General features: G+C 37.0%; 1 protein-coding gene across 3 annotated transcripts; it reads left to right on the forward strand.

Moving 5' to 3' along the window:
• The first annotated feature begins 905 nt into the window (after nt 1–905).
• Nucleotides 906–16,568, forward strand: sgk2a (serum/glucocorticoid regulated kinase 2a). Of its 3 annotated transcripts, none has more exons than XM_061736574.1 (14): nt 906–1,082; nt 2,528–2,618; nt 3,319–3,390; nt 5,665–5,729; nt 7,628–7,685; nt 8,371–8,454; nt 9,337–9,468; nt 11,051–11,163; nt 11,253–11,289; nt 11,364–11,450; nt 11,644–11,739; nt 12,529–12,684; nt 12,975–13,064; nt 14,955–16,568. In XM_061736574.1, the coding sequence occupies exons 3-14, from the start codon at nt 3,376–3,378 to the stop codon at nt 15,108–15,110; spliced, it is 1,089 nt and encodes a 362-aa protein (XP_061592558.1). In that variant the 5' UTR covers nt 906–1,082; nt 2,528–2,618; nt 3,319–3,375; the 3' UTR covers nt 15,111–16,568. The 3 variants fall into 3 exon arrangements, with proteins under 3 accessions (XP_061592558.1, XP_061592560.1, XP_061592557.1); XM_061736576.1 differs by having other exon boundaries at nt 2,550–2,618; XM_061736573.1 differs by lacking the exon at nt 2,528–2,618.
• The last annotated feature ends 1,402 nt before the right edge of the window (nt 16,569–17,970 follow it).

Raw genomic sequence — 17,970 nt, forward strand, 5'->3', positions numbered from 1 at the left:
ACAGGTTATTTTTTTGGTGTAAATTATTACAAGAATATCGTGTTAGAACTGAAAAATCTTGCCAGATTATTACCACATTACCATCCTCAGAACTACCTTAATTTGTGATAAAATAAAGAGGCCGAACGTGATAATGCTTGTCAATTCTAGTAAATTTTCCATGAAAATGAAATTAATATGATGGAATAATATAAATGATAATTGTTATTCCTAAATAATATAATCATTTATGTTTTTTTTCCAATTGATTTATTTACTGGTTGTTCTTTTTTTTTAAAGTACAGAATTTATATTAAATTAGTTGAATAAAACCTATATGGATGGCATATTAAATTTACACTAGCCATTATAATTAAATACGAATCTCTGATGCTTGCCTATTTACATTTTGCATATCATTTAGTTACAAGTAAATATCATAAAAATCTAATATAAAATATCATAATTATTAAATAACTATGATGCAAACCTACAGTTTATTTCTCAATATTTAGTTGAAAATAAGGGTAGCTGTTTCCCTTGACACTAGGCTAATTAGCACAATTGTAACTCTTTTTTTGTCAAAGTAACACAACACAAACTTTTTATTAGAAACTGTGAAAATGTCTCAGTTTGTTTAATTTTATTATTATTAATAATATTTGAATACAGCCCCTTGTTATCATTATTTTAACCTTTTTATTAGTGTATTTTTTTGACATTTAATAAATAGGTTCTCTTATTTTGAAAACCTAGAGTCAGGGATTCAGTCTGAAGCATAAAGCCTGATTTATGGTTCCGCGTTACACCAACGCAGAGCCTATGCCGTAGGCTCTGTGTCGATTTAACGCAGAACCATAATTCAGGCGTCTGGAGTCACTGTAGTCAAGTGTTGCTCCGCCTCTATTATGAACTCAGTAACTTTTCATCAATGATTCACTTCTGATATGCTGGCCGTCCTTCACGACATCTCAAAAACAAGACAGACTAACCTCAGGCAGCTGCAGCTTCAGCCTCGTTGTCCGGGCTGTTTTGAGTCTCCACAGTGTCCTGAGCTCAGCAAACTCCCAGCAGACTCAGATCTTCTTCATCTTCGCACACAGGTGAGCAAACTCAGGATTTCTGATTTTATTTATTACTCTGTCCTATTTTCAATGTATATGGTGTACTTTGTCCTTGGAGTATGGATCAAGTTTGCCTCACTTTAAATGGCCTGTTCAATCTTTTTTTTTTTTTTAGCTTTCTTAAAAGCTTTTTGCTCCCTGATGATTGTCTTCTTCAAGCTTTCTTATAGCAATTAATGGCTATTCCCAATCAAATGTGGTGGATAAGAACATTTCATATTCCGTGCAATGAAAAGTCAAAAAATTACAAGTCAAAGTTTCTCATGTTGTCATTCTTCAAAGAAAAGTAAATATTTATGAGACCTTTGTATTACCTACATTGTGAGTTAATATTTTATATGTGTTCCCTGCCTCCAGCAGCCACAACCAATAGGATTATTACTCTGTAGTGTTAGTGTTTCAACATGTCTGAAATGTCCAGAGCAGAGTTTTGGAGAGGAAACCTTATGCAGAGAGAGTGCAGTTGTTTGTCTTTGTGTAGCTTACCTGTAGAGTATGAAAAAAAGTGATAAAAAATGTGAAATTGATTTGTTTTAGTTGTTTATTCATATGTCATATATGCTTTATATCTCTGTGTGCACTTGTCTGTATTTCTCTGATAGATTATTTTGACATCAATTATTACAAATTTTCCCCTCTTTCTAGGGTCAAAATTACACAATGTTGGAGGAATTTCCCTTTATCATGATTTGCTATGTAGCTTTTATTATTTTAATGTCAGCGCTTTGCAGGGTTACAGGTTTAAGACCCACACCAAAGTCAGTTTTTGCAGAGAATGTCACCTCAGAGCAACTGCTGGGACTTTCTCAGATGAATTACTAATGAACATAAACAAACAATGTTGTTAACAACAACACCCATTTAATTGAACCAAGCGTGTCTCTTTATTTACAATTTTATCTGCTGACAAGAACACAGTGTACAGTTTTCCGATGTGGTGATATTTTTAGTTTCTGGTAATGGGGCTGTTGAAACGTGACTTTGCTGAACAGCAGCCAGCCAGAAGTGGTTAAACACTTGACTTTGCTTCACTAGTCTGTGGCTCGGTCATTGCCTTGCAGCAGGCTAGGAGATGAGTCAATAGATGATACATTTTTCATTTTATGACTTACATCCCCAAATATGTGTAGAACTCTTCTCAGATTTGTGCTGTAATTTTAATAAAACGATCAAAATTGCTTCCTCCAACTCAGTACAGTAACTCTCAATCAGTTGGTATGCAGTTCAATTCAGTTCAATTCAGTTCAATTCAGTTCAGTTCAGTTCAGTTCAGTTCAGTTCAGTTCAGTTCAGTTCAAATCAGTTCAATTCAACTCAGTTCAATGTTGTTCCTTTCATCATAATAGTATCTCATATTTGCATGTATAAAAAGCCGTCTAATCAAGAAAACCAACTGATCAATGCAGTTCTGTACTTTGGTTCAGCCTTGCGTCCTGAGTGCTGCAGGCGACAGTGGAAAGGAAAACACATTTTCAACAGGAAGGGACTTCCAGTAGAACTGGACTTTGCAGAAAGGTAGTCTGCCTCACTCATTTGTTTCCATCAAACATTTCCAATACCCACTAATTAGCGATGTTCAACTTAAATGCAACAAAAGAGTATATTAATAGACATAGATGGAGACCCAACTATCTGTTCCTAATGGTTGTATAGGTCCTTAGTTTCACTGGTGAGTGAGATTGGCTCACAATCGCATCGAAGCGTGAAAAGTTGAAAGCGATGTCTTTTGTGATGTACGAAACACACAGTTGACTTTTTACAATACTTAACGCCACCTCATTTTAAGTCATAAGGGGGACCTTACATGATCTTTATGATCAAAAACCTTGCTCTAACATTCCCCTCAAAGGGAAGTGGATCATCTCATTATGACTGTATGAACATTTTATGGTTCCACAACACTGAAAATGCAAGTTGACACTTGCGTATGCAATACGCACACAATCTCCCTCATTGTCCTTCTGTTGGTCCAGCATCTTAGTTCTTTCCAGCAAACAAGAATTACCAGCTCCTCTGCATCCCGCGGCTGTCACACAGGGGTCAGCAGCCCTCTTTGGAAAACACAAACACACAGATCAGCACACAAACAGAAATAAATGGGCTTCTCATTACATCTGAGGCAATAAGAAAGAGTACATATGTGAAATCAGAAAAAATTGGGTGTAACTATTGAATACTATACCAGTGTAACCAAAGGTCTCCTTCTCTCCTGTAGGTTGGTCAAGCACTGATGGTTGAGGAGGGTCTCCAGGGGGAGTGAAATATAACAGCCATGGCACAGTGTAATGTGAGTGAATATGGGATTTAATCTGTTTTCCTCATGCTTTCTTTGTTATATATTTTACGGTGTGGTTTATTTAACCCTCTGACACGGTACATGCTTGCAGTCTTATTTAGATTCCAATCCAAAGAATAAGCTCTTTGTGTAACAGATGTATTGAGACCGACTATTATTGGCAATGCTTTGGGGAGATGTGGGATACGCTTATTTATATGTATTCATGTTTATTCGCTTTCCTTTCATTTCATTTTACACTATCTGACTTGAAAATACTGTGATATCATGTTTCAAGAGAATTGAAAACAACTAAAATTGATTATTACGCTTAGCAAAACAATAGAAACATGTGATACCTTTTTGTTTTGGGGTTTGTTTCATTAAATGTTATGTAGTAAGACTCAGATAATTAAAAGATTTTTTGTTGCCACTCTTCCACATTTTAAAAGGTGATTTTGTCTTAAAATGAAGACATACATTGGAAATAAAACATTTGTTAAATGGACAGAATTCACCGGTTTTCTGCTTTAAAGTGCTATAAAATAAAGTCTGACCTTTATCAAAGTCACAATAATTGACAAACTTAATATGCAAAATCTGGTAAGAGAAATGAATTATTGAATTAAACATTTACACTGCTCAAGGAAAAAGTCAGTAATAGCTGGTTGAACCTCCGATGTCAGCAATGAATTCTCTTTTTTTCCTTTAACCATTCGTCTTTACAGAGCTACTTCAACTCAGGTAGGTTTCTGGTGTTTATCACTCTCTTGAAGTTATTCCAGTCCAGAGTCGTTCTCTGGTGGATTTACGTTAAGGCCCAGAGGTGGCGAAGCATGCCCTAATGATGATGCTCCCACCACCATGCTTCATTGTTTTAACAATGTTTTCATGTTGTAAGCAGTTTCCTTTTTAGAGGAAAAAGCTTAGTGCTGAGTATTCCTCCAGAATAATTGAACTTTTTTTCAACAGTCATCAAAACATTTGTATTGCAGATTGCGAAGGTGCTCTATGACAAACTTCAGTTGCACATAATGTTTTTGAGAGGGGTGGCAGCTCTCTCTACCATAGACATGCTGGATGTTCAGCGGCTCTTATGTGGTAGACACATAAACAAGAGATGTTTGTCCGTTCCAGAGACGTATTCAAGCCTTTAACTGTTACTTTGGGTTTTTTTTCTACCCCTCACTGAGGAGTCTGTGTTGTACCTTCTGAGTCATCTTGGATGCGTGCACACTTCTAGGACAAGTAGCCTCTGTCTTCATTTAAAGATAGTTTGTCTAACTGTGGAGTGATGGATGCCAAAAACACTCTGACATTACTATACTTTATATCAAAAGTCTTTGATCAGTGAAAGTACCTCCAAAATCAATTAAATAATTGGATGCCCAAGTATGCAAACTTTAAATCGCTTTTGTTGGAAAAATGTATCTCTAGATTCACTTACTTTTTTCCTCTCCAGCATTTATAATATTAAAAGAGTGTTTTAAATAAAAACAGCTTTCATTTGTATATTATTGTCACTGGGATAATGATTAGATCATGAATCAGGTTAATGTAGAAAACCAGTTATTTCCAAGAAGATAAAAAAACATCTTCTTACCACTGTTGTTTTATTTGTTGAGTATTTCTAATGAAGAGTTTGATCATATTGATCATTTTGGGTCCTTGACCCTCAAGTCATACTTCAAAGAAGCCAAACATTCACAGTTAAGATTGTTTTAATGAAACAGAAACAGTTAAGAGTGTATGGGTGAAAAAAAGGAGCGAGTCCTAAATTTAATTAGATTTTATTGCTGATTGATTCTAGACTTTCAATCATTACTGATTCATTGAACCTTAAACATTTAATTCCTTACTACCCATGCACTCCAGCATTTTAGGCCAACTACACATTTCAGAAAGCTATGAAAAGTTACAATTCAGGCTATTTAAGGTAGTACGTTGAATGAATGAGTGAACAATATGGACCATTGGCAAAGGTAATTAATACTTGTATAAAGAAGATCTAGATTATAAAACCAAATTAATTTATTTACTTTTCCATACAGTCCCGGCTTTCTCTGTTTTGGGGATCTGTTTGAGTTTTTTCAGTGTGAATAAACTTGATTTGATAGTGCAGAGTACAGAAGCTTGTGATCAGATTGTATTTATTGTGACATGCACTGCAAATGTTGAGTGTTGAAATTGTCAAGCTTTTAAGATGAACAAAGGTTACACTATTTCATAATACAGTGTTTCACAATATATATTTTATTTATAATTATTTTCTTTTTATATTTACAGATGAAGTCATCCTCCCCTTCCTCTCCTCGCGACAACATCAACTTGGGGCCTACAGCAAATCCACAGTCAGTCACTCTTTCGTGATGTACAGATATCAGTGTCTCTGCCAAGTTAGAGAGCTCTGGTGCATTTAGCTTTCTATTAACACAATGGCAAGTAGGAAAGACATCAGCAATGATCATAGACGAGCAGTTGTTGCTACCCATCAATCTTAAAAAGGATTATAAGGCCATCTCCAAATTATTTGAACTCCATCATTCTGTAGTGATAAAGATTATTCTTAAGTGGAACATATTCAAGACGGTGGCCAGTCTTCCCAGTTATGGGTGTTCCAGCAAGGTTACATCCTCGCAAACCACAAGAATTATGGATCAATGTCCTTTTGACAGATGAAACCAAACCCAAAATGTATGAAACACAGCATATCTTCACAAAGATCTCGTACGCACTGTAAAACACAGAGTTGGAGGGCTCATGGTTTGGGCTTGTTTTGCAGCCACAACAATTTTTTTTTCTTAAATCAAATGTTAATTATTTCTGGACATCATTTTGGAGGAATTTAAGCTAATTTATCTACATAAAACATGCTTGGATATGAGTGTCCTGGTTTATCGTCTCTGTCAAGTGGGTTTTCTAGTTCTTATCTGGAACGTTTCTGTTCTGTAGTTTCTCTCGGTTCTTCTGTGTTGTGTTTTGACCTTCCCTCCTTGCATGCCTCTTCTGCTTGTTCCCTTCCACGATCGTAGCTTCTGTTTAGTCAAGCCTTGTGTGTACACATTGTTTGGTCTTCGGTCTTCACTCCTTACCCTGCCATTTCCTTGGTTGTGTCTTATCTGAGCATTTGGCCCAGTTTCTTCTCCATGTCCTCAGTCTCTGTTCCTCGGCTCTTATGTCTTAATCATTCCCTTGCCTTCTTTCACGTCTTACATCTGCAGCTCTTTTAGTTTCCTATATTGGTCGTGCTTTTGTTAAATTTGTTGTCTTGTTGCTTGAACTCACAGATGATCAGACATTCTCCTTTATAAATCTGTGGTATAATTCAGAATTCATTCATCCATCAATGATTCTCAATAATCCTCAGCAAAACAGGCCTAGATCATGATATTACTACCACTCTTCTTCATTGATGAGATAAGATTCTTATGTAGACATGCTGCAAATGTCTTTCTCAAAAAAGGTATATGTTGGTCTCATGCTTCCCCAAAACAATTTTCCAACAGCCTTTTTCATTTGTTAATGAGCTTTTTAACAAACTGCAGTTGAGCAGTAAGGAACATTATAATAAATCACTTTAAGAGGGGTCTTTCCTTTCATACTCTGAATGCCATTAACTCCCAGGGAGAGCAACAATTTCTTCTCTTTGTGCACAATTACCGGTAGTCTTAATGTACGGTAGATTGATGGAGTTCAAAATCTTACAGTGTGTCTGTGTTTTTTTCTTTACTTTTAGCAGTCTGACTCCCTTAAAAAAAGACTTTTTTTATACAAAAGTCCCAGTTGTTTGTGCCATAATATGTTTTAAAAAGCGGGTGCTGTGAAGATCAGACTTTAATTGATACAAGAACCAGTTGTTCTTTGGTGCCCAGTTACACCGGGTCGCCACCTCATCCTATTGACTGAAAACTGTCACAATATATAATATTGGCATATTTTCCAAATGAAATAACAAAAACATATTATTGTAGTTTGGTTTTTATTTGTTGAATATTGTTCTATTTATCTGTTTTCACGACTTTTGTGAATATCAACTTGCTTTTTTATGCCGTTATTAATAAATGTGTAAAATTGTAAAGGACTCACAAAGCCTCCAGATGTGGAGGAAGTTGTCAAAGATAACTTTCTTGTATTCGAGTGGCTTCTTTATAATGTGAAAGCTATTCTAAATGAACAGCCTCAGAGGTTACTGTGTAATTTAGTCTGCAGAGCAGCACAGATTAATAGATTACTGTCTATCTTGATTCAGTGCCACCCCGACCGACTTTGACTTCTTGGCCATCATTGGGAAAGGGACCTTTGGAAAGGTAACTCTGGAGCAATTACTTACTTATCTCTTTATCATTTAATGCATTTCCTGTTGTTATTCTCTTTTGTTGTAAGTCATCCACATATTGAAACTCTCCTTGATTACATTTCTTTTTTTGGGTGGGAATCAACTGTCAAAGCCTGCATGAGGCATTAATGCTGGATCATATTGTTTGGTAGGAATCAGGGATTTTTGTTTGTTCTAACACTGTGAATCATAAGAAAGAGAATAAAATAGAGGGAGCATTTGGCAGTGACCTGCTGCAGACATCGTGGGCATGGTCAGAGATAGTCTCGCGTGCCAGTACCTGTCAGATGAAAGTGTTGCCTGCTTCATGAATCATTAACTGTACAGTTCACGGAGGTCTTTCATGCTTTCCTCAACAACAAAGCTAATGTGACAGTTAAAAAGGAAAGACGAAAACCCAGAAAAAGAATATGTTAAGCTTTTTCTATGTTTTCTTTCCTTTATTATAACCAGATAAAATATATTAAAATGTGTTTTGTTTTAGATGTTATTGTTCCTTGCGTAAAAAACTTGTCATATTTCTCAGAATGACCTGTTTCCACGGATCACCCGTCTGTGTCGTGTGCACTTTGGTGAAACTACCTGATAGCAGTGTGTTCAGATGCTGGTGAAGAGTATTTACTAAACAAAACACTAACCAACAAACCTTCATGCAGGTCCTGCTCACCAAGCACAAAGCTGATAACAAGTTCTACGCGGTCAAAGTGCTGCAGAAAAAGATCATCCTGAAGAAAAAAGAGGTACCCAAATTAATGATTTGCTTTATATCCATCAAAGCAAATGGTCCCTCATCCCACATGAATGCAAAATCAAAATGAAGCTCTAAAAATGCATCCTAAAAGATTATTCTGACAATCTGACTGAGACGGTTGTCTTGGAGTCCACACAGAGCAGAACAATCTAAATAGTGCTGCTCATAAATGCACTGAAACCTTTCAATTGCAAATCTTCAGTCAGATATTTAATTTGTTGATCAATAATAGCAAAATATTAGAAGACAGAGGGCAGAGATGGAAACTACCTCTGCGGCAAAAAACTTTAAGTTATTAGTAAACAGTCTTCTGACTGAGCAATATGATTTTAATCTTATCATAAATCTAACTTGTTCTGTACAAAGGACAGTGTTTACAACCCCCAGAAAATAAACGTGGCGACTTCTGTGTTTGTCTAACAACACATTGAGACTATCTGATAGAAAACACTGGTCTTCCTATTCTTTTAAGTGTGTTTTGGTTTAAGTTCAATTATGACATGTTAATTGGAAAAAAGATACGGATAAGCTATTTCATTATACTCTCCGAGTTTGTTTTTTTTTGGGTAATTTTGTAAAACCTGAATTGAGATCTATTTAAAAAGTAATGCATAGCCCAACGCACCACCTTTATATAAATCAATACCTGATCAAATATTGCTGAACAATGACATTTAGGAATGAACCTTTTCCATCCATCCATTTTCTGTACCTGTTTGATCCTGTGCAGGGTCACGGAGGGAATTCACCTTTTATATTAAGTAAAGCCTCCCCAAAACATGAGCTTTTATTTCAGTCAATTTCTGTATAATATCTTGGATATTTTATACAATATGTATTTTAATCTTCTAGTTTTCTTTTCTCTCTGCAGCAAAAGAACATTATGGCTGAGAGAAACGTGCTGCTGAAGAGTCTGAAGCACCCGTTTCTGGTTCGGCTCCACTACTCCTTCCAGACCTCAGAGAAACTCTACTTTGTCCTGGATTATGTAAACGGAGGAGAGGTATGTGTTTTATTATGAATAAATGCAAAAAGAAACCTTTACTATCAGTCAGGGACTTCTTTGACCTCGAGCAGAGGTGGTTTATGGGCAAATGTCCTCAACGCAAAGACAAAACTACTATGATTTAAACATTGTAATCAAATATCCAGTAACACTGAGAAGGTATTTTGGGTCAAAGTTGTGTGAAATTCAAGGACACTGCTGATACAAATGTTGCACCTGAAATAATAATTCCACTGCATTATCAAGACCTTCAAAGAGAGCAGCTCAGCTACAGTGGAGAAACCCTCAGGTCAAATGAGCCAAGGGTGTCCAGAAAGTGACAGAACTGTTTCCTTTTTAGATATTCAACTAAGGAATCGTGTCACCGCCAGTCCAGAGCTGCTCAAAAACAGCCGCTCAGGGGGATGCAAATGCATCCGCACATCTAGTGAGACGAAAACCGGCTTGGTGTGAAGAGGTGCACCAAAGAAGACACTTCTCTCCAAAAAAGCATTCAGTACAGACAAAAATTCCGTAGGAAATAAAAACATGTATCTTCTCCAATGAAGCCCCGTTCCAGCTGTTTGGGAAGTCTGGAAAATCGATTTTCTACCGCAGAAAGTCCTGTGCTATACAAACATTGAAACAGGCTGACGCTACACTGACATAACGCGTGTTTGGGGTTGTTTGAGTTCACTATAGTAGCGTCATGTCCTCCAAGAGCAGCTTCTCCCAACAGTCCGGGAGGAAGATAAAAGAGCCTCTTAGATCACTATAATACACTATCTGTAGAGCTTAACCCCACCAAGAACATGTGAAAATGCAGAAAATGACAAACTGTGATCAACTCAGGGCAGTACTACAGCAATAATGGATCTTTATGTGTTCAGATTGGGCCAGAAATAAATATCCAGGGTACCAGAGAAAACTGTATTCTTCTTTTTTTTTCAAAGGAAGGTCACTGTACAACACTGTAAATGCAACTATTTAAATAAGCCTTATGTGTTTACCATTAAAGGAGCTTGACGCAGGATTTATGAAAAAAATTCTTATACGTTTTTAGTTTTCTAGTAATAATGTCAGATGAAGCGTTCCAAACCAAAAAGAATGAGCCCTCTAGTGTATCTCTCCGTTGCCTTGAACAGGCTGTGTGCTGAAAAATGTGCTGCAATTGTGGGGCCGAATTTCCCAGGTCTGCCAATGGAAACACACAAGAAACATCCATCCGTTATCCACCTGATTGTCCCTGATTGTCCCTAATTAGGATCACAGGAATCTGTCAGAGTCTTTCCCAGCTCTCTTTGGGCTAAAAGGCAGGGATACACCCTGGACTTGCCAGACATTTTTTAAAAACAATCCAAGTACTGCCCTAATCATTGTTCTCAACTGGAAAGCCCTAAAGACGTTCCACCAGAGCCTTTGGTTTTTGTGTGTACGCTGCGTCATATAAGCAGGTCAATATTGTTGTCACGGAAAATATCTTCCCCCTGTTCATCCCTAGTTCAATGATAATACATCACTCCATCACTGCCTTTACATGTCTTCTGTATTTAAGAAAACAAAATGTTCAACTGTCTTTTATTTCTCCTTCTCTCTCTAGCTGTTCTTCCACCTGCAAAGAGAGAGGTGTTTCTCCGAGCCCAGGGCCAGGTTCTACACGGCCGAAGTAGCAAGCGCGATTGGCTACCTTCATTCTCTCAACATCGTCTACAGGTGGGACAGATATTTTTTTGTAATACAGAGTTATTTGCCAATATCAGATCAGCTCATGACCATCGGAGTCCTTTTTTTTTTCACAACAGAGATCTGAAGCCGGAGAATATTCTTTTAGACTCTCAGGTGAGTAAATGTAAATTCCGACTCTGATTTGCATGGCGTCCTTTTGTTTATTGTATGTATGTCTACGTATGCAGGGCCATGTGGTGCTGACAGATTTTGGCCTGTGCAAAGAGGGTGTAGAGCCAGAAGGGACCACTTCAACTTTCTGTGGCACTCCTGAAGTGAGTTATAAAAAGACAAACATGAAAACTAATCAATGAGTGCTGATCTAACATGCTTCCACCATCCTTATTTAAACTTTTCACCCGGATTATCAAGTGCAAACATGTCTTAAAATGTGATTAACAGTGATAAAAGTACAGACACAACCTATTAGAAGTTATTTTATTTTTTTTCCGTTTGTTTTATCATAAGTATCTAGCACCAGAGGTTCTTCGTAAGGAGCCCTACGACAGGACGGTGGACTGGTGGTGTCTGGGAGCAGTTCTGTACGAGATGGTCTTCAGCCTGGTAGGAATGGACATTTCCTTTACCGGTACTCTTTTTATTCCCAGATATTTTCCATTGGAGTCATCCAACAACCCCCATCTCACCTTTATATTTGTAAACCATAATTTTTTTTTTCTGTAATATTTTTTTTTTTTATACCTTGTCTGCACACATATTAATGGTTGAAACCATGCCGGTAGAAACCTGAGGCGTATCTTTCTGTAATTTCTGATTGTAAATCACAACCTCCCATATACAAGATATAAAATGTTATTGTATTTTTATTTGGTCTTTTATTAGCCTAGTCCCAACTACTGATAGTACCAGGGTAACTGAATATTTATGGTTCCTGTCATCTTGCCGCTTGTGTCTTGAATGTGAAGCTACAGCTAGAGAGCACGGTCTTCCACTGGAGATTAGCGTCAACAGCAAGCCTGGCTCGACCCAACCTGCAACTAACTTTTTTATCTTTACTGTCAGTTTACAATGAATGTGGAGTGTGAAGAGGTCTCAAACAACCTTGAAAAATGGGTATTGTTTTATTTCTGGTGCCCAAAAGTTCAAACGTCAGGAGAAACAAAGAAATCCACATGTACCGTATTTGATAAAAATAATCAGAGCTAATCCATATCCTCACAAACCTGATCATTTTTACATCACAAACATGGTCCTTGGAACTACTGTTTTCAATTTTTCAATTCCTAAAAAGAGGGCACACTTGAGGAAAGTTAGGTTTCATTGTAAATATATGTGAAATTGTATCGCTCTATTTTCTTTTCTTAACTATTAAAATGCTTCCTTCTACGTCAGCCTCCGTTCTACAGCCGAGACGTTGGTGAAATGTACGACGGGATCCTCCACAAGCCGCTGCCTGTGCCTCCAGGGAAGTCTGATGCCATCTGCTCTCTGCTGGTGGGTCTCCTGCAGAAAGACCAGCACAGACGCATCGGGGCCATCGCTGACTTTGTGAGTAAATCATGTTAATGAAAAATAAAGTTGTTTTTTTTGTTTGCAGAAAAAAGTCATCTTTGTCTTAGAGAGGAGACATGGAATAACAATGCCTTAGATAAGAAAAAGTCAGAGTGGTAGCCTTTTCTAGATGTATGAAATATGACGTTTTTTTTATGATAGATTTACAACTACACATTGTAATGTCAGTAAAAACGTCTAATTCTAATGAATTCCATTCTATGGACAAATCAGTATGACTACACACATGTGAAGATGTGTAACTCTTCTTCTTTTGTTCTTATTAGTTAGAAATAAAGAACCACCCTTTTTTTTCCCCGATCAACTGGGATGACCTGGACAACAAGAGAATCACTCCTCCGTACAACCCCAACGTGGTGAGTGGTTTCAGGGTGAATACTGTGCTACTGAGTGGGGATGGTCAGGCATGTCATGTACCACTCTTAGGGCTTTTTGATTAAATCAGTGCTAGTACTAGGCTGGTGCTAGAGCTGGCTCTAAACAGGTTCTACAAAGAACTGGATTGCTTTTCCACTGGCTGGAGAGCACCAGAGATAGGATCCTACATCATATATTAAGTTACCAAAGTGGAAGCAGGAAATTCATAAAAGGAGCGTGAAATTCCTGGATTTGCTGTATATCAGTTGTATTTGGAAAGTGATTTAATCTTAACCTTATACACTAAAGTACCATGGCAGCAGTGGACATTAAAAGTATGCAGGCCCTTATGAAATTGCAGCTTATTTAAATATGAAGACAGAAATCATCAATCGTCAATATCTCCTAACAGAAGGTCAGATTTCTTACATCCTTCTTGCAATATTCTAACAAACACAAATCCATTAAAAGTAATTACGTACGTATTTTTATAAAAGAGCTTGATTCATTAATTTGAACACCCCTCCCAACTAATATTTGTGGAAGCGCCTTTTACTTTTCGTGAATCTATTCACAGATCTAGACTTCTGAATTTTATCCATCTCTTCTCTGCAAAAAAGTGAAAGTTTCTTCAAACTGTGACAGGATCTGTTTCGTACGGCTCTTAAGGTCATTCCAAAGGTTTTTCGATGGGATTGAAGTCTGGGCTCTGACTCGGCCATTCTAAGAATGAGATTTTCCTCTTTTGAAGCCACATCGTGGTTGATTTTGAAGTGTGCTTTGGATTTTGGTCGTGTTGGAATCTAAAGTTCCTCTTCATTTTCAGCTTTTTGACAATGGACAGAAGGTTTTGCACCACAATCTCTTGGTATTTAGAGCTATTCACAGTCTCTGTATCTGTTTTGACCAGCTGAAGAGAAGCCCACATTCAGTGCTTTCATTATTCTTTTTTTTTTTACCCCTCTCTTGTTGGTACTTTTCAACACTTAAGTCTTGCAGTTTCTTACAGAACTCTTAACTTTCAATCAAATACTTAAGCAACCGCTGAGTTTTATCTGGTTTAAATCTCCTTTAATTCGTGGCAGGTGTATGCTATTTACCTATAGGTCAAATCTTGAAAGTGTCTTGTTAACTCTGAAGACAATTGAAAGGGAAGATGTGTAGATTTATGCCATCAGGTTGTTGTAAATCTTTTCTTTTGTACTTAAAATGTCCATAATTATAAAATTATTCCTATGGATTTGTGTTTGTTGGAAGATCACATTAAATACATTTATGCTGTTTTGATTTTGTCTTTATATTTAAAAAATAAGAGGTGTGAAGACTTTTTATATCCCCTGTAAGTGCTTTTGATTTTTTGATGAGTAGCCCTCTCCTTTTTATGACCTGACTTTTAAATTTAGAGTATGTGGATACAGGACAGATACAGTACACCACATCTTGCATAAAACTAATGCAGCTTCTCAAACAAACCTCTTCTCATTCTGCCTCCAGTCCTTCCAAACAGGATGGTTTTGTTACTACCCTTTTTATTTTTTGTTTTTGCTTTAATATTTTTATTGTCATTGTTTTGTTTCACTGGGCAGTACATTTTCATCAGAGTAAAGCTATTATAAATATAGACAGTATATATTCTGCAGTTGGTCAATCAACAGCAGTTTTGGGATATGAACTGCGTCCCCCTAAAACACCATGACACAGTTTCATCTCCACCTGGGGGACATCTTACGTCACAATCTAAAAAAGGTCTAAAAGATTTTGGCGTCAGACCTGTTACAGATTGTGAACTTGTCTTTAATGTCAGGTCTTGATGTTGAATTGTGGTACATAAATAAGCTTGCCTTGCCTTGCCTTGCCTTGCTTACTCTTCTGGTCGATTATTCTTTCAGAGAGGCCCATCTGATATTCAGCATATTGATCCGGAGTTCACCAGGGAAATGGTTCCTAACTCAGTCAGTCGGACCCCAGAGCTGACCGCCAGCACCAGCTCCAATAATGCCTTCAATGGGTTCTCATACGTCTCCAATGACGACAGCTTTCTGTGAGACACAGAGATCCAGAGGATGAGGCCACAGAAGTGATTGTTAAAATGATCCGCTGACATTGATGTCGGGGACTTTTACAGCTCCTAATGTAACACTGCCAGAATTTCTCATGGCTTCCATCAGACCGTGTGTGTGTGTGTGTGGATGATGTAGTCTTTGAAGTTTAAAGGGTCTTAAATAGCAGTTCTGAATGAGCCTGAATACAATATAATGATCATTGATAAGAAACAGGGAATAACATCTGAAAACCCAACACTTTAACTTCCTTTTTTTTAACATTAGTCATCATAACATGCTTTTGTCAAACAGCCTGCTGCTAAGATGACTGACAGCATCTGCTGATTTTGATATTTTATTAAATACTTTTCTAAATGGTAAAAGTTCACAGGGAAAACTGCAGGGCACCGTGTTAGAAGGGAAAAATCATGTACCTCACTAGCTTCCGAGACCTTTTAACTGTTGTCACTAAGGACACAACGTACGTTTGCTGTTGTGATGCGACTGATGTTCAATTGGAAATAGCTGCCAGTCTGTACGGGTTCAAGAAAAACACTTTCAACAAGGAGGTTTTAAAACCAATTAAACCAAACAAGTGTGGTTAATATGACTGGTGTGAAACCGTAGCTACTCGCCATTACAACAGTTGTCTTGTTTGTTGAAGTTATTAATGCCTCACTTCCCTTGTAATGGGTGCAATGATGTAAACACTGTGTAGCTACCATTTACATGGCAGTGTACACAATATAAAAGTTTATTATGTAGACTTAAGCTTTTTTTCTGTATTGTAACTGAAGCAAGTAGAGAATTCTCTTTGGAAAATCATTTAAGTCTATAGATAGAAGAGTTATTAGATTATTTTTGTGTAATATAAGGTAAAGAATTTCGTGTTGATAGTAATGCATCCAGGATCTGTACATATACAGTATTTGTTTTGCAATAGGATTACTGTGATAACAGGACTGTATCTGTGGAAACTATGAGGTGTCTCTATCTTGGAAGAAAGGTTGTGATGGATGGTGCTAACATTTGTCAGCGATTGGTGATACACTTAGAAAATGAACTTTGGATGTGCCTTGCATTTTATTTTCATCATGCCATTCATACATAAATATACAAACGTGTTTGTTTATCTGGTACTTTAACATGTTCTTAGTGCTGGGCACACTTTGCTTCTATCAGCCCCTCTGAAAACGTTTCGCTTTCACATGTATCGGATGTTTTTTCTGTGAAACGGAGTTCCCAGAGGGTAAAATGATGTTTCGTTTTTATTTCATCCTAAAATGATCAAATTATTTCAATGGACAAAACCACCTCTGACCTTTAAAAATGTAACCTGTAAACAGTTGTATTGTTGAGTTCTGCTGCCAGCAGCAGTGGACTGATGACATCTGCATCAGAAATGTTTGAGTGTCTGTGTACATAGAAAACCTGTATATAAATGAAATTGATGTCAAAACATTTACATGTTCTTTTGTGTCGGATGTGAAACGTGACGAAACCAAGTCTGTCTGGTTAATGGCTTCAATCCCTGACCAGCTGGTAAACACGCCAAGATCTCAAAAATCAAAACACATACAGTAGGCTATGACTCAAGACCTTGACAATTCTTAGATTATAAATTGACCATGAATCTAAATGTAAAGTTTAGCAAGCCTAAAACGGACGCTCAATGATCTCCAGTCAATCAGTAATGGGTGGAAGTGAATTTTTATCATCTAAAACTACTGAAACTGGATAAAAAAGATGTTTGAAATGATCCTGTATTAGATACATTTACATAGTATCATTGATCCACCGCAGTTATTCACTTTGCCATTACATTTGATGTACTATACTGTATGTGTTATACAGTCCACTCCTAGATTGTGTTGTAAAACAGACTTTACTATGTAGAACTGACCCATGCCACTGTCAGATGAAAAAAGTCACACCATATAAATTGAACAGTATGGCATTTTTTAAAACTATTATAAAATCCATATGTTTTAAGTTTTAGATGAATCTATGCTTCTCTGTGGCCCTTATACTGAGTAGCTGCAAGCCTCGTTCACTGTCAGAACTCTCCCCCGGTTCTTCAAAGTAAGATCACTGAGACTGGTGCTAAGTTCAAGTAAAAACCCCACTTTAAAACAAACAAAAACTCTTTAAATGACTCAAAAACTAAATATGCATAATTGAAGATTTATATCTAATGAATTAACTTCAGAAAGTACAACTAATAAACTGAGCAAAAGCAGAGAATCTGTGTTTAATATGTCAAGACAACAGTTTAAATTCTTGAAAAGGTTTTATGATTTAATTAGAGTAGCTGACAACATCCGTCTCTCCATATCCAAGCAGGCGTATTTATAGATAAATAAAATTACTTTCTCCTTTTATGCCCCCTGAACACAGAACACCTTCAAAACAGCTTTGGATCACAGAGACTTTGCTCTTTACAAACTTTCACAAGGAGCCAACAGAATAAATACTCACCTGGATGTATTTGAATGTGCTATAATTGGTTGCATTTATCAACTATGACAAAAAAGTGGTCAGAATTAGCATCATAATAATATATTTTTTTATTAAAAGATCTTAGAAACTGATACTGAAAAGGCATTTATGAGTTTCCTTGGATTTTCAACAAAGTGGATCCAAATAGTAGAAAAAACAGTGAGGAATGACAGCAATGGCGGTGCTTCAGGGGTCAGTGATCCACTCCAGCATACAATCTCATTCTTATTCTGTATGGTCCATTTCCTTTCTGTTTTACTCTATCACTCCCCCTTCCACATCATATTTGACCATTTTGACCAACTTTTTAGCCAAAGTTAACTAAAACTGTTCAACAGTAGTAAGCATGGATAACAGGAGAGTG

This window comes from Cololabis saira, chromosome 12 (assembly GCF_033807715.1).
Source record: "Cololabis saira isolate AMF1-May2022 chromosome 12, fColSai1.1, whole genome shotgun sequence".
Lineage (NCBI taxonomy): Eukaryota > Metazoa > Chordata > Actinopteri > Beloniformes > Belonidae > Cololabis > Cololabis saira.